At 49.4% G+C, this 22575-nt stretch overlaps 7 protein-coding genes across 7 annotated transcripts; all 7 read right to left on the bottom strand.

Annotated features, from left to right (window-relative positions):
• Positions 1 to 19: 19 nt before the first annotated feature.
• Positions 20 to 1318, bottom strand: LTR64_005081 (uncharacterized protein; the record flags this gene model as incomplete). Its single annotated transcript, XM_064899423.1, has 1 exon — positions 20 to 1318. One exon carries the CDS (start codon positions 1316 to 1318, stop codon positions 20 to 22), a length of 1299 nt encoding a protein of 432 aa, XP_064755380.1.
• Positions 1319 to 3091: 1773 nt separating this feature from the next.
• On the bottom strand, positions 3092 to 4303 carry LTR64_005080 (uncharacterized protein; the record flags this gene model as incomplete). Its single annotated transcript, XM_064899422.1, has 2 exons — positions 3092 to 4175; positions 4224 to 4303. 2 exons carry the CDS (start codon positions 4301 to 4303, stop codon positions 3092 to 3094), a joined length of 1164 nt encoding a protein of 387 aa, XP_064755379.1.
• A 2044-nt stretch (positions 4304 to 6347) lies between these two features.
• Positions 6348 to 7370, bottom strand: LTR64_005079 (uncharacterized protein; the record flags this gene model as incomplete). Its single annotated transcript, XM_064899421.1, has 3 exons — positions 6348 to 6819; positions 6877 to 7009; positions 7214 to 7370. 3 exons carry the CDS (start codon positions 7368 to 7370, stop codon positions 6348 to 6350), a joined length of 762 nt encoding a protein of 253 aa, XP_064755378.1.
• A 1677-nt stretch (positions 7371 to 9047) lies between these two features.
• LTR64_005078 (uncharacterized protein) lies at positions 9048 to 9885 on the bottom strand (the record flags this gene model as incomplete). The annotated part of the gene is made up of 2 exons (XM_064899420.1): positions 9048 to 9143; positions 9244 to 9885. The coding sequence occupies 2 exons, from the start codon at positions 9883 to 9885 to the stop codon at positions 9048 to 9050; spliced, it is 738 nt and encodes a 245-aa protein (XP_064755377.1).
• Positions 9886 to 10474: 589 nt separating this feature from the next.
• Positions 10475 to 12703, bottom strand: LTR64_005077 (uncharacterized protein; the record flags this gene model as incomplete). The annotated part of the gene is made up of 2 exons (XM_064899419.1): positions 10475 to 11481; positions 11545 to 12703. 2 exons carry the CDS (start codon positions 12701 to 12703, stop codon positions 10475 to 10477), a joined length of 2166 nt encoding a protein of 721 aa, XP_064755376.1.
• A 739-nt stretch (positions 12704 to 13442) lies between these two features.
• On the bottom strand, positions 13443 to 17627 carry LTR64_005076 (uncharacterized protein; the record flags this gene model as incomplete). The annotated part of the gene is made up of 2 exons (XM_064899418.1): positions 13443 to 13682; positions 13743 to 17627. 2 exons carry the CDS (start codon positions 17625 to 17627, stop codon positions 13443 to 13445), a joined length of 4125 nt encoding a protein of 1374 aa, XP_064755375.1.
• A 2048-nt stretch (positions 17628 to 19675) lies between these two features.
• On the bottom strand, positions 19676 to 22549 carry LTR64_005075 (uncharacterized protein; the record flags this gene model as incomplete). Its single annotated transcript, XM_064899417.1, has 1 exon — positions 19676 to 22549. The coding sequence occupies one exon, from the start codon at positions 22547 to 22549 to the stop codon at positions 19676 to 19678; it is 2874 nt and encodes a 957-aa protein (XP_064755374.1).
• Positions 22550 to 22575: the final 26 nt, after the last annotated feature.

The following is a 22575-nucleotide window of genomic DNA, read 5'->3' as shown; positions in this document are numbered from 1 at the left end:
TGCAAGTCTCAAGGCTCAATCACACGTAATCAGGTATTTGCACTTGCTCTGTCCAGATGTTCCAAAATTGACGTTGTTCCAGTTCGTCTGCAGCAGCTATCATGCCCTTGACATCAGTGCAGATACTGAACTCAGCTTCGGCGAAAATAGAAGACTGAATGTTTTCGACAGCTGGTGACACATGACCACTGCCATGTACTCGTGTGCACTCTGAGATTTGGTGGACAGACAGATTTGGCACATCCGGAACATTCGATGCCTCCTCAATATTGATGGCTCGGGTTGCTATCGCTGCCATGAGCTGTGCATTCCAGGGACCCTCGAACCCGATTCGCCTGATCAGCTCTACCGCTCGTCGCCGTTGATAGGAATTGCGATACTTCATGGCTGTGAAATACAGAGGTTGGAAAATCCCTGGTCGAAAACGAAAGAACGGCAGCGAGGAGTGATTCTGGTAGTAATTGTCGATGATGAACTGTGCAGTCTCGATGATCTGGCAGAACTTAATTTCGAAAGCATCATAGGCCTTCTCGTATGGCTGCAGAATCGTGCTCAGGTAGATAAAAGTACTCAGGCATTGACATTTCTGGATTAGACTTTCAGCTTTGTGCGCCTCATTATCAGCGGTGCTATCAATGTTGAGAAGAGCTAAGCACCGATCCAGTGACGCGACGAGCGTCTGTTGCTCAGCAAGAATTGAAGATGGTATCGATGTGAAGGGCCGATACTTGAATGTCGCAGCTTTGCATGCGAAATGATAGCAATCATGCAGAAGAGAGGCAAAGAGGCGTCGCTCGTTTATGATATCTCTTCTCTCTGTCAAGTTTCCGCTAAGGCCGAAGTTCAGCGGTAAGTCCGGTGGTTGAGAAAGTCGATACCATGCTGTATGCATGTCCATGTTCAAAGCTATGTCATTGATGTCCTCGTTCCCCTCAATACACTTCGTGTTGAGTGAATGCTTCGAAACTTCGCTCGCAAGTCCAAGGATTCGAAAAGCACCTTGGAGATGGATCAATGCAGCAGGCATGCGCCGGAAGAGGGCTTCACTTGCTGCGAGAACGATACTGGCCATGAATGCTGGCAATAAGCCATACTCCAGCTCATTGATCTCATTCTGAAGGGCACTGATTGCTTTCTGGTAGAAGCTAATGCTCGTAGACGGATTGCGAGAACCGATCGGCTTAGAGAAATATTCAAACACTGACCCCAGGCAGATCAATGATGTTGACACTGCCAAGTTGACAGTTGCAGCAGGAATCACCATTCGTAGCCATCGTAAGTCATGGTTGGGTTCTCGAAGCAGAGTACTGAAAACCATTCTAAAGCAAATTTGCTCAAGTTTTGATCCTCGTAACAGACTGTTGCTTGAGAAACCTGCAGGAACGCGGCGTACAGGTCTGTAAATTGAGGCGAGTGTTACGAAGCCCTGTCTATTACATGACGCCTGGGAATCACGACCAGGCTCACATTCTGAGTAGCCAAGACATTGTTTGCGCGCAGCCCTACAACGCGAACATGTTGGATGCGTCTCATCGCATTTGACGCGTCTATGCCTGGTTGGAAGTCAGTACCTGTGACGGCCGTCTCTTTGCTGAACGGACTTGCACGTGTAGCAGCCATTCTTGGACTGTTTGACATCGAGACGCGTCCTTTTTGGCAAAGGATAATTCTGCAGCATGCTCTGCTTAGCGTCGCTCATACGTACGACCTCCGGGCTTGTCGGCTCTCACTGCAACGACCACAGTTTACGAGCTTCTCGTAGAACGTATTAAGGAAGAAACATCCACCTAGTCCGCAGATCGAGTCTGAAAATAGGCGACAGCATTCTTCAACCGCGAACGCATTCTTGGCGTTGTTGCCCCAGGCATGATCACAAGCCATCAGGGTATTCGGACTCCTAGCCGTAATATCCAAGGTAGTCCATTGTCGCGATCCCTACACCCGACCTTCACTGTGCCAATCAAGGTCTAGATACGCCATTCAATCTAATCCTTATATCAAGGGTTCAGCTGAACCAATTTATTCGGCCTTTCAAGCTACGTATGAGTAAGTAGTTCGTGATTGGTCCATTTGACGACCAATGTGTGAATGCGGAGGTGAACGTAGAATGTGCCTTTCAGACAGCCAGACCGACAATCCGACCCAGTCTAATGATATCCTTAATAGCGGCACTGCGATGGTTTGTCGATGCACTGATGATCCACAATGTCCTTCCGCCTTTCACTCCTTCACAACCACAACTCTTGCAGGATGTTCCCATGACGAGCGGTGACCTCGAATCATCTGAAAAGAGTTTTGAAGAAGCGTGTTTTATTCCTTAGTCCTCATACTGTACTACTCTCTTTTGGCAGTCTCGTCAACTCGTTCTCGCCAGGCCTTGGTCTGACTTACCTTACTTCCTCATCGATTTGTCTTTGTCGCACCACCTTATTCATTGTGTTGTGCCTTGTCAGTATTGGCTATCCTGCAGGTGCAGAAAGAAAGTAGTAGGTCATGTGTCTCAACTTGAAGAGGGTTGAAAGGTGCACAAGAGTCCGCTCATGGTAATGGTGCCAAGCAGCGTGCCGAAAAGCAAGTCAGAGTTGTTCTCGCTAGAAGAAATTGCCAAACTCCGACGTAGGGCTCTGCACTTATGTACGGTAAGCTATCTCAGGTACTCTACTCTGGTAGGGTACTTCACTTTGGCTACTGGCACTCGCTGCGACTATCGAAGGCGTTGAAAAATGTCATATGGTGTTCTAAATGCGATGCCTGCAAAGCTTTTCTTGACAACGAACAAGAAGAGCCAATTGAGATCTTGTATGTCCTTGGACAGGTTGAGATCAACATTTCTACCCAACGATTGACAGCCTCAAGGCTGTGCCCTGTGCTGGAGACTTCAGCTGTCAATGACTGATATTTTCGTGTACATAACATCTGCTGCTACATCGTTGGTCGTTTGTGCAAGGCACTTCAGTAAGACACAAACGAAAGGTTCTAAGAGCCCGAGTCAACGGTCCAATGTCCAGGATGTGCCTTCTCGAGACAACTTAAAGTGTATTGTGAACTGTATAGCACGGGCAACAGATCTTTCTGGAACGGTATCTTACTATCAAACGTTCTGCTTCACACCAATATGCGAGACAGGAAAGGTCATGTCCCGTCTGATCCCAAGCAGACCGCCTTGAGAGGACACTGAGGCATTTTTCTGTGACTCCTGTCCTCTATGTCCATCATTGAGTCTGGAACTGCTAGTCGTGACCTCCGCCTCGTTGATCGGACATACATCCATGTCTATGATGTACAGGTCTCGGCCGTCACATCCTCGTCCGGCTGTTCTCATCCAAGTGGCGTTCCGGCCTAGATTCGCATCTGTTGGGTATGGAGTAACGCACGCGACCCCATGGCTAGGCCCTTTGTTTCCACTTGTAGTCTCCCTCGTGCTGCGGCCAAGTCGCTGTAGGCCAGGGAAAATGTCTCGTAGCAGCACCCATACTGCTGGCACGTTGGTCACGTAGACTGCCACCGAGGCTTCCCGGAAGTACCAATTCATGTAGATGTACGAGACCAAACTCGGCACCAAGCAGTAAATGGCTCGCAGGATCGCGGCAACGACGACGAATGAGCCCATCCCGAATACTACCACGAGGATTAGCTTTTGCTGTAGTGATAATCTGGCTCTGAGCATGGGTGGCAACCCAACAGCCAGAAGCATGATATCCGTGCTGATGTTGAACACAGCGTTGACGATCTGGTAGTACTGATATGATGCGCATTGCGGATTGTTCACGGGCACGGCCCAGTATTGTGAGATAGGTCGGCAAATGGTGCAAAGAGCTACTTCGTCTCCTACAAAGCTCAGGACAACCCAAACAATAACTCCGTTGAGAACCTTACGTTGCATGACACCATCCGTGAGTCTGGCGTACAGCACAAGCATGGCAGCTTTCATGCTCCAAATTGTCAGCAGCATGGCATGTTCAGAGGCGAAGACCCATCTGCTTGCTCTGACTCGCTGGGACGTGGTTGCTGGTGTGAGTTGCGCTACCTCTTCATCTGTCATGAGGTTCGACCCCACCCCTTTCAGTATTTCGTTGAAGGCGACGCATAGTAGAGTGTAAGACACAAGGCCGAAGGAGACGAAGTAGTCATCAAGCTGGATGTGCTGTATGCCAGCTCTTCTGATGCGTGAGAAGCTGATCGCTAGTCAGAAGAGTACCAGTAAGCCTTCCGATCTTCCTTACAATCGTAGCACAACACAAGCAGCGCCAAACCCGTACAAACACCACGACTCCAACCCAAATCCGGGATTAGGGTTTGACATTGTGATCCTAGGCTGATCAAGTAGAAACTCTACCACTGGAAGGATAAGGTCTTTGTATATACCTTGTTGCTGAATGCGAACACTGGGAGGGATCGTCGAGTGGGTGCTATTGTGTTTTCCAGGCGATATCAGTGGAGAGCGAACATATCTTGACAGCATTCATCGCAACTGCCACTACCGCGTAGGGACAGTGAAGTGTTAGTCGAACCTAAAAGTATGCCGCCATACTCAAGGGTATACTCGCTTTGTTGTACACTACTTTGCATGACCAGCTCCACTAAGTGCGGATGGTGAGCCGTTGTTCGGAGGATGGCACACACTGATTCCAAGAAGTACATTCATGTGTGGAATCTAGCTTCTAGAATCTCCTCGATTCGACCGACTGAGCTTGGTATGCGTAACGACGGACTTCCCCCATGGCGGGGCGGTTTGAATACAGCTATGCCTCTTAAGTGACGAGTTTCATGCGTTGACAGTGACTCCCGAGCTAAGGGCAGATGGTGCTATACCCAGAGAATTGTCGTAACTCATCCGGCACTCAATGTAGAATGCCAGGTACATTACAAAAGGTTGAAGGCGATCTCAGCCATCAGCATCATTTGATCAATCTCGTTGGCCGGACAGATGGCTGGACAGTACTTCAATTGTGGAAGATTGATTGGTGTGGATCGTTCCTTCCGAAGAGCGGAAACAGTGGGATAAGTACTACACTATTTTGGACGTTCCGGGCAATGTCAAAGTTCACGGTATGGCTCAGACTACTTTTGTTTTTCATTTATTTACACTATTTGACTTGTTAGTTGTCACTAACTCAACCTTTTTGGTTTAGTCATTTCTTACTTCCCTGGTAGGATCTAAAAAGAGTATTCTTTTCATCAGCAGACTAGCAAACAACGATTACAGTCTATCACAGAAGCTTTGCAACATCGCTTGTAGATCTGACGGTCCAGATCTTTTTGAGCGGACACAACGCGATATCGTTCCGCGCCAAGGCTCACTAGACACCCATTGACTGGGGAGAATAATGGCGCAGACCGGATACAGCTCTCGAGGTTGCAGTGATGAAAATGGCCAGGCTGGCTCAGCGTTGGTTGCGCGTACCACTTATGTCTGATTCGCTGTTGACAGCGTACACGTGACCTCGTTTCCGGTCGAACCACGAAGCTCATGCTACATAGTCTCGGCCAGTGCTGCTATCAACATGGCAGGCAATCTGAACTACCAAACAACAAAGACATCAAGACTTAGCTTGACCTATCTGGGCTGGTCCAAAATGAACAGGGGCAAAGAGGAAAGTGAGCAGTTCGTTAATAGAGCCTTGGTGGCACATTAAAGCTCTGACCGAATTGATGGCTACCTCAATCGTCGGATCGGCACTCAAGGTTATTCCCATAGAGACTGGTTTTCCGAGCAATTTTATTGGGCAGGGCGACTCTCGAAGAACCTTGCTGACCTACATCAGGCGGTGTTGTTTTCAAAATTCACAGACAAGTGCAGGAGATTGCAAATATAATATTCTTCGTCCATACCACAAATCTAGTTAGCATTGTTCTCAGTAGACTGTCATTTACCAGCTCCAAGTCTACCAGCAAGGAAACGCATTTGCGGACTTGAAACTATCTATTATGACGAGTATAGCAAAGCCAAACCAATTCTGCTTGAGGAGCTGGCGGACACTAAAATTGTAGTGCACAGACGTCTCATTGCAGGCCTGGTGAGGCTGAATATCGTCAAATCAATTACAAGGACCAGCAGAAAGTAAAACTGCAGTGCAGGATATGATGTTGCAGCGCCTGTCCTACCAGTATAAGCAGGGTGATTGGCATAGGTTAAATGCAATGCACTGCCTGATACCTGGGAATCAATCCCCTTCTCAGAAATCTAAACTCACCAGGTAGTACACATATGGGCTGTGGCGGGCTTGGCGGGATAACGTCTCACGGACGCTGAAGTTGCAATACAGTTTCATGTCCCTTTGCTGCAAGCAATTGGCGTTGCCTTACAGCTTGATAACAAGTGTTCCTCCTACTTGATACCTTCCTGCTTACCAATGCCCATCATGCCACTCCTCATCTACATCCATCGTAGTCTCGCTTCCCATACTTCCTGACCTTGACCTGTGCAATGTATCTTCCAACTTGATCTTCTCGCCTGCTGTCAACTTCTTCTGCAGCTCTGCCCTCCTCTGCTTTCTCATCTCTAGTCTAGCGGTGTACTTACATCGCGTGTCAGGACTGCTGCCCCAGCCACCAGTGAAGAACTGATCGCCAGGACAAGAGTTGCCGAAGATGTCAAGGATAAGCACGAGGAGGAAGAGAGAGGTTGTAATGCCGATGAGAGAAAGAGATGTGAGATGATGTGCCAGTGGTATACATGCCAGGATGACGACGACACAAAGTCGAATGATGAGCCGGATGTTCTTGGTCAGTCGTGGATTGGGGATCTTCTTGTGGATGTGACAGAAGCTGATTATCGGCGTGAAGAACAAGGTGGATGCCAGACCGCCACAATAGAACCTGGGAAAGCAGTCAGCCGGCCATACCTAAGAAAGACAACTTTCTGGATTTGCTTACCAACGTGAAGCTTCTTCTGATTTCTCTATATTTCTGTTCCTATAAGTCTCCGCAAGGTCGTAGGTATTGCTGTTGGGACAATCATGTGCGAGGACGAGGTCGGTGAGAGTGGAGGATGCCAAGATGAAGAAATCTGTAAGAAAGCGTGTGATGTAACCCAAATGCTGGAACTGAGCCAGTATCGGCGAATTGCATGGACGTGGACGGGTAAAGCATCGCCATCGAAGTACATCCACATTATCACAAAGGCTTGAATGACTACAAGCAGCCCTAAAGACAAGTCAGTCATCACCTGGTACGGTCCGGAGCCAACTCCCAGCTCTTGGACATGACTAACCTTTTCCTAAGAAAGCATTCACACCAACGTGCGCTTGCGATTGATACAAGCTCTTCAGGATGCTGTGTCCAAGCACTAGTATGGGTAGATAAGTAAGCGGAGCCAAGCTGTCAATGCCGCAGATCTGAAACACGTTGTTGGTTTCAAGATGCTGCATCCTGTTACTACTCAAAGCCTTCGTGGCTTGCTGTTTCTCTTAAACATCATGATACCGTCTCCGAGGGAAAGGCAGACTGCGGAATCATGAAAAGAGAGGTCAACGTGTCAAAGAGAGATTCCAACTAAAGCATATCGTCTCACAAGCCTAGACGCTGCGCGAGGGTCGTCGATATCCTGGTTGTTCTGGTTTGCTTGCATCATCGGAGGGTTTCAACTAGCCTGGAGCAATTTGTCTTCGGGCTGGTATTGTATCCACGTTGCTAATGAACTGATGTTCGCTGGCACAGGCCAGATAATGCTCGTTCCCAATCACCGAGCTAGTGCCAATCGAGTCATCTCTGCTCCTTTCACATTTCCCAACTTATCATCGTGACCAGCCGTCCAACACGCGAAGTCAATTCGGCGGTAAACACATTTCGACCATGCTAACGATGTTGGCAGAGTATCAATCGCCGGTGTTGAGCACAACAGCAAAACGTTGTGTGGTTACCCTCCTTATTTGACGAGCGGAATTCGTCGTTTACATCGCGCTTTCCACACAGCCATGACGAATGAGCTCCAGTCACGATCTGACTTAAGTGCACGTCGAATATTTCCTAAGGATCCTTACACCCACGTTGTGCATCTTTATGCCCAGAGGAATGTCCTTGGGTAGATGTTGTCATCACAGGTGATTCCCCTTCTAACACGATCAGTGGACGATGAATCAAAACCCCGATCTCGAAGCCAGCAGCTTGTTCCTATCCAATACCTCAAACCTACTATCAGAAACTTGCTTCTGTGAAGAAAAGACAACGAGATAATGCTAATGCCAAAAAGAAATTAAGGGGCACTCGCATCTCACACTCCCACACTCTCCCTCTGTCAAACCACAAAGACACTACTCCCCAAATAGCACAGTACAACCCGCGAAGGATTTTTCTTGTTCGACTTTCTCATTCCCGCTCGCTCCCCGATGGGAGGGCGCAAAGGCGCGCCAGCTGGGTTTAATCTGACGCACAACGAAGCACCATTGTTTCGGCCTGGCTCGTGCGCCCCACGCAAGGTAGCTGTATGACACGGCGGTCAGGCCAAGGTTGTGATCAAGTACGTCAACCTTACTTCACGGATCGTTTGATTTAGCTCACGCGCCCGGTGATTACCACTATATTGGTGGTCTGGTAAGATGGTTTGAGGAGTGGACGAGCGCGAGGAGACGCGTTGTTAGATGAGCTACACGGGCACGGAAACCTGTGTTCACTACATTGGGATGAGAGCGAACTTTGGGGAAGTAGGAACAAGTATCTGGAAGATGAGTAGACACAACTAGCACTGTCAACAGACACATGTGAGAATGACGGTGGAGTTTAACAATTTGCTTGCCTGAAACTACCTGTCATTTTGCTAGTTGAGTAAAAATGTGCATGAAACAACTTGACTACAGACTGTGACTATGAACGCAGACTCTGATACGTAGCACTGCGGATTTTCCATCTTTGTCCCGCAGACAATATGCGTATAACGAAGCGCAGTAGCACGACTTTTGATAGAATGCATTAACGATCCAAAAAGTCTTGAATTCGAAGCCCACGATGACTTTTGCTCAAGCTTCCTGATAACTGTTGTAAGGAGCAGATGATAACAAGAAACTAATTTCAGAACTTCTGCGAAATCCTCGGTACACGAGCTAGCTGTCTTAGATAGGTGACCACACCGGAGCCAGCTCTGAGACATCGACTTCAGCGTGCGTACTAGCAGCCACGTCATCCTTATTGACTGTAACGACCTCTCTCTGGCCTTAGTGATCTAACAGAAGAGTTGTAAGCACTATTGGAACGTGAATAACTTGCCGGTTGAATTCTCGTGATACGTGTATTGAGTAAATCTCTCACTCCAGCTGGAGCGCGCGGTGCATCGAACAGTGTGTTGAACGGCCTCGCGTTCGGTGCATACGCGCTTGCATGAGCCGCCATCTTTTGCCACAAAGCGTCTCTGGTAGGGTTTCGGATGCCTCGAGAGGTATGAGTGCCCAGAGCACGAGCATCGTCGCGAAGTACCCTGGCCAAGGAGGGCTCTTGACTAACACTCGACGCTGCTGTTGGAGAAGCCAAATTGTTGAGTGGATCCAGAACTTGAGCTTTTGCGGTATCTTGGATGGTCTTGAATTGGGCGAATGCGGCTTCTGGTCGAGGTGTTGGTTCAGCGACAGGATAGCGTATCAGTCCTGCGTTCCGACGTGCGATGTATCTGTCTATAGCATCTCGAGCTGGCTGGTTCTCTGGCCTAGGAGCAGGACCCGATCGAGACAGAGCTGGGGTCGTAGGCGGCAGCGTTATCAACGTAGCCGGACTATCCTCGTCAGAGTCCTCCTCTTTCTTGATGTCTGCTTGGACGAGGCGTTTAGGTTCAGGAGTTGATAAATCAATAGCCCTATCCTTTGTGCTTCCCCATTCGGCTAGAGGAGGCGTTACTGGTCGCACGCTTCGTGGATCGACTGGACTATAAATCTCCCTACGAGCCAGGTTGGTTTTCATGTTAAGTCCTAAAGCTTGTCCGGACTATTCTGCTCCGTTCGACGATATGTTCTTTTCCAAGCACGCAGTCGATACAGCTGCCAGACCATCATCGAGTACATGTCCGTAGTTCAGGTCCATCAGACCTGAGCAGCCGTGCCGGTATTGGTAAACATCGTACATCTGCAAATATGCGTGTCGTCCGCCTGTTGTGTTGGTTCTGCCTCGCCACCTATCCAGATATCTTCGTTCCCATGCAGGAATATTCACACCTGTGCCATCGGAAGTTGCTTCAGCTCTGAGACCAGATCTATCTCCATTGCGAGGAATTACCGTGGAGGTTTGCGCCAAGGTCACTGGATCGACGACACAGGCACCGTGTTTCGTGGAAGTCAGAGCAGCAGAAGAGGCGGCGATTTCTGAGTTCGTGCGTTGACTACTGCCTCTTGAGGGTTCGCCATGGTTGTTGAAGCACGAAGTCGAAGATGCTTGGGGAATGAATGTTTGTTGTGCCGATTCCGGCGGGTTCGTCGACTGAACATTATTGCCCGGAAATGTCGATGGCGAGCTGTGAGCCCCGACGGCAAGTATTGTTGCTTTCCCTGACTCCTTATGAACAAAGGTCGTGCGCTTCGGCTTCCCACTCGTCGAGCTCGAGTTCCTGTTCTTCACGGGTTAGCTCACTGAAAGTACGATACTTCTTCTTCGATGCTTCTTCGGGTTCGTCTCGAAGAGTCGTGTCATCGAAGACATCTCGAGCAGGAATCACGTGGTAATGGTTAAAGTGATCTGCAAATCTAACGGACTTGCCACTTGATTTCGAGGGTGAGTTGGGGGGTTTCAGGGCACTGCGAATCGGGGTGGTAGGCATCAAACTTACTGCTGGTAGAGGAGTGCTTGCTTGAGGAGGAGCAGCAGCATCAGCCATATCTATATCTTTGTGACTGAGTTGGGAAGCAGGTTTTGCGGTGACCTGGTGCAGAAGGTCGCCGGTTTCGATCATCGCGCCGGTGTCCAGAATGTCGTCGTTATTTGGAGTTGCTTTCTGTTTGCCCTTCTTCTGTTTCTTGTTGGCACTAGCACGATCTGAGGCTTGACTGTCGTCGATGCTGGTGGTAGGAGTTTCCAGATCGTCGTCAGCAATTGCCGCGTGACGCCGCTTCTTCGATGATCTGTGCTTGACCTGTGGCCGGCTTGTGGAATTCGAGTTGACGATAGGCATCCTGTCATGCGTAATGTCCTGTGCAACATAAGAGTCGACGGCACTTTGAGGATATGTGGTTTTGTCTGGTGTGTGCTCAGGCGCTCTCTCTTTCTGCTTATTAGGCTTTTTGCGGACCTTGGTAGATGTATCGGTGATAGAGGAGTCTTTGAGCTCTTGCGCGGCTGCATGCTCGAAGACCTTTGTAGGGTTAGCTCGTGTAGGGTGATTCGATGTCGCTTCTGCCACACGTGTGGGAGGTCCGCTTTCTGCTCTTTCGATTTCATGCTCTCTTTCCTTTCTCTTCTTTGTCTCTTTGGTCTTCTTGCTCTTTGCGTTCTCATTCATTGTATGCAGCGGCACGACTTGCCTGGTGGGAGAGGACGACTGTGTTCTGGGCCCATCAGCTTGCCAAGCTGGCCATCTCATATCAATGGAAAGGTCTTCTTCTGCAGCTGCCTAAGCTGCAGTGTTCGGACTACAATCATCCCCCATGTTGGTCCCGGAATTTCGGGGAGCAGAACTCATCTGGTGGCTGGCTGTGCTAGTGGCTTGAGTAGGTAGAAGAGACTGAGTGCTTTGCGTGACGGCGGTAGTGTTAAACTTTCGAAGCTTAGTTCTTGGCTTTATTCGAGTCCTCAAGGGAAGCGCTTCAGGCTCAAGGGATGCAGTGGCACGCAAGCTGAAGATATCTTGCTGTCTGGAAGACTTCGGTGTTACATCCATCGTTCTCTGGTCATTTTCCTCTTCTTCGTGAATGCTGTGGGCGAGCGTTGTGGGTCTGCGCCAAGGAGGCAGATCTAATGCTCTCTGACATATTAGCGGCAATGGCGAAGGCGCGGACGGTTCGTCGTTGATAAGCCTCTGAAATCGACGCTGGTTTTCACTTAGAGTGGCCGCAGCAGGCGTACTGTTCACTCGACTAGGTTTGGATGAATCTGTCTTTCGAACGTCCTCGACCAGCCCATCGAACTTCACGTCGAGACGTTTCATCTGCTGAAGAAGCATCTGAGCCACGTCGTTGGTGGGAGCGAAGATCGATTGAGTAATGCTCAACTGGGTGTTTCCGTCATCGTCTGTAGAGTTTTCACAACGTCCGATTGTCCTTCCTTGTCCAGGAGGTAAGCCAGGTTCTCCAAGCTCTTTCAGCAAGACGGCATCTCGTAGGCTTTTTTCCAGTCGCAACAGCTGATCTGGCACTCGCAGCGTATCCCTCCGGAGACGTCTTGCTAGGTTATGCTTGCACAGCTCTGTCACAAGTTCGAGGCTCTCGGGTTTGAGGACTTTCGGTACGCGGACTCCGTAGTGTATTAGTTGAGCGAACCATTCCAGATAAGAATTTCCACATGTTGAAGCAATATCCCGATGCTGCTCGAAGGCGAGCCGAATACTGGACACTTGCCATCTAGGCACTTCCACAATCTCATCTCGATCGAGGTGCTTTATCTTGAGGACAAATCGGTCCACCTTCTGATGGCCATAAGTGGAGTGTTTCCATGTGCCGCGTTGGAGAGCGAAATTGATCGGATGTGAAACGTAGTTCCAGTATTGTCTTCTACTGGTCACAGATCCACGTATTAACTCAGGATGATTGCTATCGGTAGTGCCAGCAGCCACGATCGCAGAAGATGGAGCCATGGTGCACAACAGCACAGCCCGCTACACCTGTCAACCGTGCTCCTCGCAGACACAAACTCGAAGAACAAATTCAGCTATCAAGATTCCCAGCCATCAACGGAAAGCGCGACCTGGACGCGTTCAAGTGCTGTGCCAAGCTTTCAAACAAGCAGGAAAATCGAGGTCCTGACCCACATTCGATTGAGATTGAGAGTGAAAGTCGGAAAGCAGAAGCTCGGATGAGGGTTACTAGTGATTGAGAACGAGTGGCATTAGTAAGTGTGGGGAAGCAGTGAGAGGGCGGTAGTTGTGAAGGTCGTAACGTGCTAGTGAAGGGAGACAAAGACAGTTGAGTGGGAAGGCAGGAGCTTACCTGACTCGGTGGAAACTTCTGCGTCAAGGATGATTATAACTGGCAGCTGAGTTTGTTGCGTGTAAGCTGATATAAGGCAATTCAGAAATATGATTTTGATTGTGAATGTGTTCATGGTACGGTAATATTCAGCTGCTGCGACGACGAAATTGCTTGATTGAGGTCAAGTGAGACATGTAAAGCACAAATCGTCTCGAGGTCACAGATACTGGTTGTTGCTTCAAGTGCTCTTCACCAAGAAGCGAACAATTACCTGTAGCTCATCCTCACCTTCATGTCCATGAGAAGAACCCCAGGGCTCTTAGTATGCTCAACACCTCTTTTCTCGCTATCGCATCCCTACCACTCTCTTCGGAATCCTCGGCTCATCAGATTGTTCCTTCTGGTTCACATAACCACAGCTCTTGCGTCTCCAGTCACATAGGTCAGTTCCGGCATACTTCCACTTTCAATAGCCTCAAAGGCTGCGAGGAGAGTTCTGGCCGTCTTGAGGAGCGGTGGAATAATCCTGATCACTTCGTCGTGGGGGTCAACCTGTGCACGCTGAACATATGTGTTCTCTAGCTTCTGAACAACAGTAGTAATCAGTGATGGTGCATGAGCTCTAAGCTCGAGTATTTCTCTATCCTGCAATGTTTTGTTAGCGCTATTGAACGAAAAATACAACTTGATGGAATGAGTACTTACTCTGAAGTCGACAGCATGGAAAGCAGCCTCGATCCATTCCAGACGTCGTTGAGTGTTGGTCGCCAAGTTGTTCGCAACGGTAACGCCGATAGAGAACGCGACTAGGGGAGTGACATCTGTGGTAAGATAATCAGGCGTGTATCGTACAAACAAGTCGTCAAAGACTTTGGCTGGTTGAGCTGATTGAAGCCACTTGATCGAGCCCTCTTCATACTTACGCTGCTCCAACAGAGAGGCTATCTCTTCAATCTCCAGATCAGCCTTGTTCTTCGTGCGTGCTGGCAACGCCTTTACGCTCGAAGATGGGGAGAGTACAGTAGATGCATTCATTGGCGAAGCAGGACGAAGCTGCTCTTGGGCTCGTGCCTGTCGAAGATCGTCAAGTACTTGTGACTGGAAAGTGGTCTGAGCCTGCATCATGCTCTGCAAAGTAGTTGTGACAGTTTGAAGAGCACCATTCAGCTGCTCAATCTTCTCGCTGAACGCGGCATGTTGTCTGGACATGTGTGCAACCTGATCTGCCATACGTGTCTCTGCAACTGAAACAGCTTCGGCTGCTGTACTGGTTGCTATAGCCTTCATGCTTGATGAAACAGTGCCACTGATAGCCTGATTGATCTCTCGTTCGAGTTGGCCATTGATCCTCGTAGAAATGCTATCAGCTATTCGTGTCAACATTTGCTGAGACTGTAAGGTTCGATCAATCTGAACCGGCAATTCGGAGCCGAGCTCTTTCTTAACGTGTTGAGCGACTGTTTGGGTAATTTGTTGGCCGATACTGGTGGACAAAGTTTGGACAACAGACGGCACAACGACCTGCTCCATCTGGGTGCGAAGAATATGAGTCAAAGTCTTTTCCACATTCGTGTTCAGAGTATTCGACACTACGCGCAGCACAGCCTCTTGCCGAGAAGCAGAAGCTTGGTCCTGGGAAGCACGGTCTGTCTTGATATTTTGGTAAAGTAGATCCAGTTCCTTCTTGAACTCAGTGCTGACACCATTTTCGAGCTTTTTCATCTCCTTATCCAGCCAATCGCCCGAAATACTCATGGAGAGTGATTCTGACTGCGGCAAGGTAGATTCTCCTTGGCGTGGTAGTGCAGGTTCCTCGATCGCAGAGCTTGAAGTCTCAGGCTTTCGTGATGTGTCTGCGTGCTTGTCTTGTTTCTGCTTCTTGTCCTTCTTGTCTTTCTTAGTTGAAGGCTGTTCCACAGCAGTAGTTTCTGTCGAAATTGGCTCTTGTGCTACTGGCTCGATGACCTCAGAAGCTTGCGCAGAAGGTTGTCCCAGACCGTTCGTGGGTTCGTCCAGTAGATCTTTATTCTTCTTTGCCTTGGGCTTTTTCTTGGGTTCGACTTTGACAGGTTGTGCAGGTTCTGGTGCTGGGCTCTTAACGCCAACATCGTCCTCAATAACACTACCAAGCTTCAAGTCTTTCAAGGTGAGTAGCCCTGCTTCCTGGGCTTTCGTTGCCCGAACTGGCTTATTGTCAGTGTCTAGGCCAAGATCCTCCTTGTTGATGACCAGGCACGTCACGCCTGTAGAATGAGCAACATAGAGCTCAAATAATGCGTCATTCGGTTCACTTTGCACATTCTCGACTTGCTTGTGGACTGGCAGAAGTTCCACGCTGCGTAGTTGACCACGTCCCGCGAATGAAATCTCCCGGATACCGCTCATGCAAGCAGTTGACTCTGGCTTGGGAATATCAGGGTCTTTAGCCGCGACACGTGAAATGAATGTGGCTTGAGATAGGTTCGAGCTGAGCGTATATCTAGGTGCGGAGAGATGTATGAAGAAGATAGAATTTCTGGTGGGGTGGCCAACCGTAATCATGCCTGTTGGTGGGTGGTACGAAACACTGCAGATAGCGTCTGTGTCGTTTTCTCGAGGCAGGTTTAGCTCTTGCACGGCTTTGCCAAGGGCAATGTCCCACAGCTGCAGGGTATGGTTCTGCCGCAACCCAACTAGAACGTAGCGCAGAGCACCACCCTTGGTATAAGGTCGATTCTTATCGACAAACAGGACTGATGTTGGCCACGGCTTCTCAGCAGGAGATGAGATTGCCAATGACAATGTAGGCTGGGTGATTATGTATGGAGTAATGTGGACAGATCTGGCATTATCTTCATCGACCAATCTTTGAATGTCCCAAAATCGAAGTCGACCAACCTTGTCGAGAGAGACGATGGTTGTATCATCTTCGCTGAAGGTGAAATCCTTGCCAGCTTTACCGGTCAGGATTTGCAGAGGTCTTTCTGCGAAGAACTTTTCCACGTCGACTCTTCTGTTGTCCTCTGCAACAGTATAATTGGAGTTCATGACGGTTGCTGGCCACACGATACTGATAGTCTTGCCTCGTCCGATAGCGAAGAATTCAGGATGACGAGAGCTTCGCTTGGTGCGAGTCTTCAAGACACCGCCTTGTGGATTCTCATCAGTTTGAGGATATGCCGGGAATGTTAGACTTTCTCTCTCTAGCTCATCCGCGTCGAACATGTCGTAACCCTGTCTGCAGAGAGTGGCATAATACACGGAACCACTTACGCCAGTACCCAGGACACTTTGGTGATCGGTAGAAGGAGCTATCGTAGTGCTGGTACAAATAGCAACGTTGAAGATGCGATCGTGAGTGTGTTTAAAGATCTGCCGATCCTTCCCATCATCTTGACGAATTATTCTCATACCGCCGTTCTTGACTAATGCGTAAGTGATGTATTTGGAGGAAGCAGCGGCTAACGAACGATCGACCTGATCAAATTCTTTCTTCAGACGTGAAATTTCCATTATGCCATCCTCGCGAACATAGGCAGATGCAGGGGATGGGAGATTTAAAGTGATCGAGACAAATGCTTTGACCGGAAAAGTCAAGACAGGGACTACCCTCTGTTGCATTCCGTTCGTGGGCGGCATGCTTCCTCCGGTATCATCCATCGGATCTTCTGAGGTTGCGACAACAGCTTGTTCAGGCACTTCAGTGGTAGCAACGTCAAGGGTAGGTTTCGACTCGGCCTGCGGTTTTGTGGCTGGGTTCTCTTCTGGTAGTTGATCACCTTTCTCCAGCCCATTCGACGGTGCAGGAGTGGCTAATTGTGGAGCGCGTGATTTGGGTGTCAGCTTCACTCGGTCTGGCATGACATCATCTCGGATCTCTTCTGTAGGCTGATCTTCTATTGATTGTAGTGGTATCTCTTCTTGAGGAAGCTCCTTTTGCGGCGTCTCCTGTTGAGGGGTCTCTACAGTCGGTTGGTGGTGCTTCTGTGGTGTATGTGGTCGGGAAGCTCGAAGAGCGTCGAACGGATTTTTGTAGGTAAAGAGTGGCTTTTGAGTTGCCTGGCTAGAAGGCGCAGGTTGCGGCTGAGGAGCATCTGAATGAGTTGTGGTAAAGGCAGGTGCCAGGGAAGTTGAAGCAGCAGGTGCCGAAGTTGCATCGTCAGGTACTTCTCGTGATGGTTGCTGAGGAGTAAGGCCTGGAGATTGTGGATTTGCAACTGAAGTGCTTCTACTGACAGAGCTCGTTGCTGCAGCACGTCGTAGTAGGTCAGCAGCAGTGAATGTATTCTCTTGACCAGGTCGGTTGGCGGAGCCTTGGGAGATTGATTCGCTAGCAGATCTTGTGGCAGGTGCAACTTGAGCTGCGGCGTTGCCGAAGTTGAGTAGGTTCAGCAGGTTTTGCGCCGTCGCAGCATTAGAGCCAGGATGGCTTGACAACAGAGTGGGAGAGAAAGGAGGAGGTGGGCTGGTAGGTCCTGCTGAAGTAGAAGTTAAGGACATGGATACATCGCGAGGACTATTATGCGCGTCTGGATGGTTGGAGGTGGAAGCCTGCGATCGTGGACGCAAGTTGGCTAAGAGCGCTTGTAGACTTGGGTCGGGAGCAGACATTTTACAGTCGACTGGAATCCTGACACAGACCTTGAAGCAGTCGATAGATGCAGCGTGGTGATACGACTGGCGTAGTACGACCGATTACCAAGTTGGAGCTTGAAATTTCACAATCAAGATCCAATCAGGTAAATATCGAAAGCTGCGAGGATAGAGCTCTACCCAAGTACACGCTGTGGGAATGGAATTGGAAGTGAAAAGAATTCGGAGATGCAATGAGCAATGAATCACGACAGAAAAAGTACAAGGCAAACCTTACTAGGAGAGCTCAGTGGTGACAAAGTGGCGATCCTAACCCAATTCGCCTATCAACGATGACCTCAAACATGCATGTTCCTTTCTCTTTTGACACATGTTCGTGATCTTTATGTTGCCGTCTTTCACACAAGAAGCTCCTTCTCGACGGTCAGGTTTTCGTAGCACACCATGTCTGATTAAAGTCATTGCAGCAGAGCTCAGAGCCAAGCTCTGCCGTCCGTGCTAGCTTGAGATCTTAGTGCACATCGGCGACATCTTTCGTTCCGCTTCGGCTACGTAATAGGCGTGCCTGGTCGCACTTGCCATGTGCCGACAATCAGTTTCTGCTGCACCACAACGCGCAGTTGTGAAGCAGCACAGACTCACTGCACTCAACAGACCCTGACCTCGTCCATGCCAGTTCGTTTGTCTTGACTGGCATTACTTTCCTGGACCAGCCGGTTTCAGTCATCGTTCTATCTCTACAATATCATGATGTACTGTTTGCGAAGGTAGGCTATTCGGGCTTCCACCACAATAGACCATCACTGACCAGACCAGCTACATCCCGCTTCTCTTACTGCCTATACCTCTCTCACTATCACCGGTTCATTTCTCCATCCTCCTCGGCCTGACATGCTTCCTCAATCGGCCGTGTGTGTACTGCTCACTACTGCTGATCATTCTATTCTCTACCTCGTGTTACTGGTCACAACGATGTCTCGTTGACTTCAACTATATACCCTTTTCACAAGGAGGCTCAGGCTATGCCACATGGTTTTTACCACGGCTCGAGACCATGAACGAGCAGAGTTGGAACAACCAAACAAACGAGACGTTGGGATACCTGGCAACAGCATTGGCGGATTCTGCAGTGTCTAGCATTAGTGGTGTTGCTGCGAGACTAAGAGGAAGAGATATCGTTACGGATTTGGCTCCAAGCTATTTGTCGTCTGTCTTCCTTACACTCAAGGACTTCTTTCGAAGGGAGTGGGTAATACCATGTATTGGTGTAAGAGCTGTTTTATAGACATTGTCGCATAGATGTTATGAGTTATGAGAACACCTGCAAACCCAGGTGGTGCAACGGTTGGACGAATTTCTGCTTCTTCCCGAGGTTCTTACGACGAGGTCGTTGTGTATGAAAGTCACTTCATAATCGATACATATACCAATCTTGAAGATTGAGTCACAGGCTCCTACGACGGTGCGTACCATGTTCGGATCACCAGTGGTCTGTATTCTCCTGATCCCAAGGCGAAACACGCATCCTTGCCACACTTTCTTAACAGCTGTGGGTCACGCTGGTAATACTCCTAGCATTTCACATGAGTGCCTACAGAGTCTGTGTCGCGTGCGTTATCGTATTTAGTGCCACATATGGTAAAGTAGACAGCGAAAGCTCAAAAGTCACGATTCGGACATCTCTTCCACCAAGTCGCGTCTCCGCCTTCTCAAAGCAGGTAGAGGCTTTTTTATCACATCTGCAGTATTGCTCTAGGCATTGTCTGCACGTGTAGATCTATCTGTAGTTGTCTTTGGAGGTAGGCAAGACTATAATTTGTGACCCGTTTGGCTATGATTTGGGTAGAGATTGTCGCGGCGTGATCGAGAGACGGAGAGTGGACGAGACGTGCAATTTTAACATTTTATTCTGGTCACATTTATTAGGAATTCTTTCGCGCAACATGAGACAAGGTAGATATGACACCGACACTATGAATTTAGATCAGAATCACTTGACGAGATAATATGCAGCCTGCGATGAAATATGGTCCAATGCCTATCGCAAAACGCATGACTTCCGGCCCTTAATCCACAACCCGAAAACCAGTATACTGCCTTCGCCGCTTTTCCTCATCCACCTCGCTCCGCCACGCAGCCATCCAAGTCTGCAACGCTTCATCCTGCTCGATCCGTGCCTGAGCCGTCTCAAACCCTATGTCCATATGCTCAACCGTCCAAGGACTTCCTTGCCAGGTATCACCCAGGTCCAGTAACGGATCACCACCTTCCTCAATGTCCAATGCCTGCAGTCCAGCAACAGCATCATCCACATCATACTCCCCTTCCAGCTCCAATACACCACTCCTACCTCCATTCAGATCTCGTGGTGGAACAGCTTCGAGCGTCTCTTCATCCACATATCCCGTGATCAGTGCTCTCAGAAATCCTTGCTGAAACGTCATCTCCCGCCTCACCACTTCCCTCAGCAAGATCTGATCAGGCCGCATAAGATATTGAGGCATACGCCCCATCTCCTTCACCGTCCCAACACCATTAACCGCACCTCTCCTCCGTCCACTCACAGGATCAACCTCTAACTTCCCCCAGAACTCCCTCTTCAGCAGCCCCACCTCTTCCTTCTTAATCCCAAACACAGTCTTACTCGCCGTGTGCTCTTCATCACTCAGACGCAGTGGCGCCCATCCCGCCCGTCGAGGTCCTTGCTCCCGGTCAAGTTGAAAGCCAAACCTCGTCCACGCCCTCAGCACGTCAAGTTCATCCGTCCACATCTCTCGTCTGACAACTTTGAGAATCGTATCGAACCCATCAATAGCGCTGAGCATTAACTTTCGCATTCCGTCGCGTTTCTCCCCCGCTACAGGGTCATTACATGCCATGTCGAGCTTGACGACGAATGTCAGCATGTTACCTAAGTCCACATCTGCCATCAAACTCGTGGTGCGGGTGTAAATGATTCGGCGTGTGTTGTCTGGGATATCCATCAAGAACCAGAGTTTGTGTAAGGAGAGAGCGAAGTCGCCTTGATGCAGGGAGTTTGGATCACCAGGGAGCGGGATACCGCGCATGGCGAAGGCTTGGTATAGGGCGTGAATGACTTTTTCGCGGTGGATGGCCATCTGGAGCCAGCGGAAGGTTGGGACCCGGCGGGTTGCGGGTGAGAGGGATGGACGTTTGGGATAGGGAATTGAAAGACCTGTCTTTGGAGATACGGGTCGTGGAGAGGGTGGAGGAGGAGGTGTAGGGATATTGATGACTACACCACCACCACTGCTTGATTTGGCGTTCATATGGTGCGCTAGCGACTTTGTGCCTGCGTGAAAGGCTGGATCAGGTTGAGACAGATCGTCGAAACATCGCCAGGGATAGCAACGTGCTGCGGCTGGTGCTTTCAGCGTAGCTTGATTGAGGATCACAGTCAAGGAGCGCTGGTTGAGAATGACGTGGAAGTCTTTGCTGATGCTGTACAGGTTGATCAGTGTCTTCACCTGCATCTGCGCCGCCAGGAGGAGGCAGAGCTCGGGGTAGAGTAGGAAGCCATTCGTGAAAATGTTGAAATCTGGTGACTTGGTAGATTGGAAGATATAGTCCGGTGGTGGAAGCTCAAGAGGATTCGTAGGACGTTTGCGTTTGAGAGTGGTGGTTGGAACCATATAGAATGGTGCTGTATGAAGGTGATCGGGCGTAGAAGGGTCGTCCAGTTCCTTGACGATCTTATTACGAAGCACCTTGCGTTTAGCAGCTACGCGAGCGTGGTATGGAAGACCTTGCAAGGACGAAGCCTTGGTTTTGATTGGATCATCGGACTGTCCACTTGGATCTACGTCGACAGGTGTTTCCCTTGCGCCAAGAGGAACTCGTTCGCGAGGAGCACTTTCCAAAGCCGGCACATCCCCATCTTTAGTCAGTCGAATTTCTGTGTCACCAATAACATCTTGCGCAAAAGCGGTGGCCTCCCAGGCATCTGGAAGAGTATTGTTAAAGACGTACTGAGGAATCTGCTTCTTGTAGTGGTTGTATCGGTAGACCTGATCTCCCGGTTCAGGCAATGGAATTTGTGGGGAAATGTAGTCCAGCACTCTATGTATATCGGAGGGTTGGTCAAGTCGAGGAGGATCGGCAGCTGGTTGAGCGTCGAGCTTAAGATGAGCTAAAGGGTCTGCCCCTTTTGATCGTCGAGGTTTGAGACCAGGCGGCAGCGAATTAGTCCGGGGATTGGTGTTCTGTGTTGCTGATGTCAATATCTCCTGTGTTGGCTGCTCTTCTGAGACCAGGAACTGCTTGACGGTAACACCCTGTGCACCAGGCTTGGGCTGCTCTGCCTCTAAAGGGACCGCTAAGGGCGCGTGTGATTCGATACTGGCATTGAAGGAGGAAGTTTGTGGTGAAAAATTGAGTTGAGAAGCTGCTGTGACTGTGTCCAGACTTCTGCTTTGTGTACCGAAGGTGAAAGGCTGAGCTTGCATGTCTGGACCAGGCTGCTTCGCAATCAAACGACCACCAGAGATCACGTTATTGGTGTTGAACGTCGGAACAATGCCTTCAACCCCAATCATGCCCTGCCTTTTGCGGGCCTTGGTCGCTTGCTCTTCATTCTGGTTCGTTCTCTGTGGCTGATCCTCAATTTCCATGTTCGTTCCTTCATTGTGTCCAGCATCTTCCTGATTGCCGTCTGCCAGTTTCTTGCTTAAGCCAGGACTCTGTATGTCATTGCTACCCTGCTTTGCGTTCGCTTTCAGGTTGAGCTTCCGTAGGCTTGTTGACTGAGGCGGCTCAGACGGCTCGTTGATCCTTGACAGTATAGGCTGATCGTCTTCAAAGTCGGAGTCTTTATCGTCTTGCTTATTGCCATTCCTTCTACGTCGAAACAGTGAATCTACCTTTCCCTTCCCTTTGGTGAACAGGCGCAACTGCTTTCGTGGTGATGGACTGTCAGACATCAAGGGCAAAAAAGGGACTAAAGAAG

Source organism: Lithohypha guttulata (genome assembly GCF_036872675.1).
Source record: "Lithohypha guttulata strain CCFEE 5908 chromosome Unknown scaffold_3, whole genome shotgun sequence".
NCBI lineage: Eukaryota > Fungi > Ascomycota > Eurotiomycetes > Chaetothyriales > Trichomeriaceae > Lithohypha > Lithohypha guttulata.
This window is presented reverse-complemented; position numbering and strand designations above follow the sequence as displayed.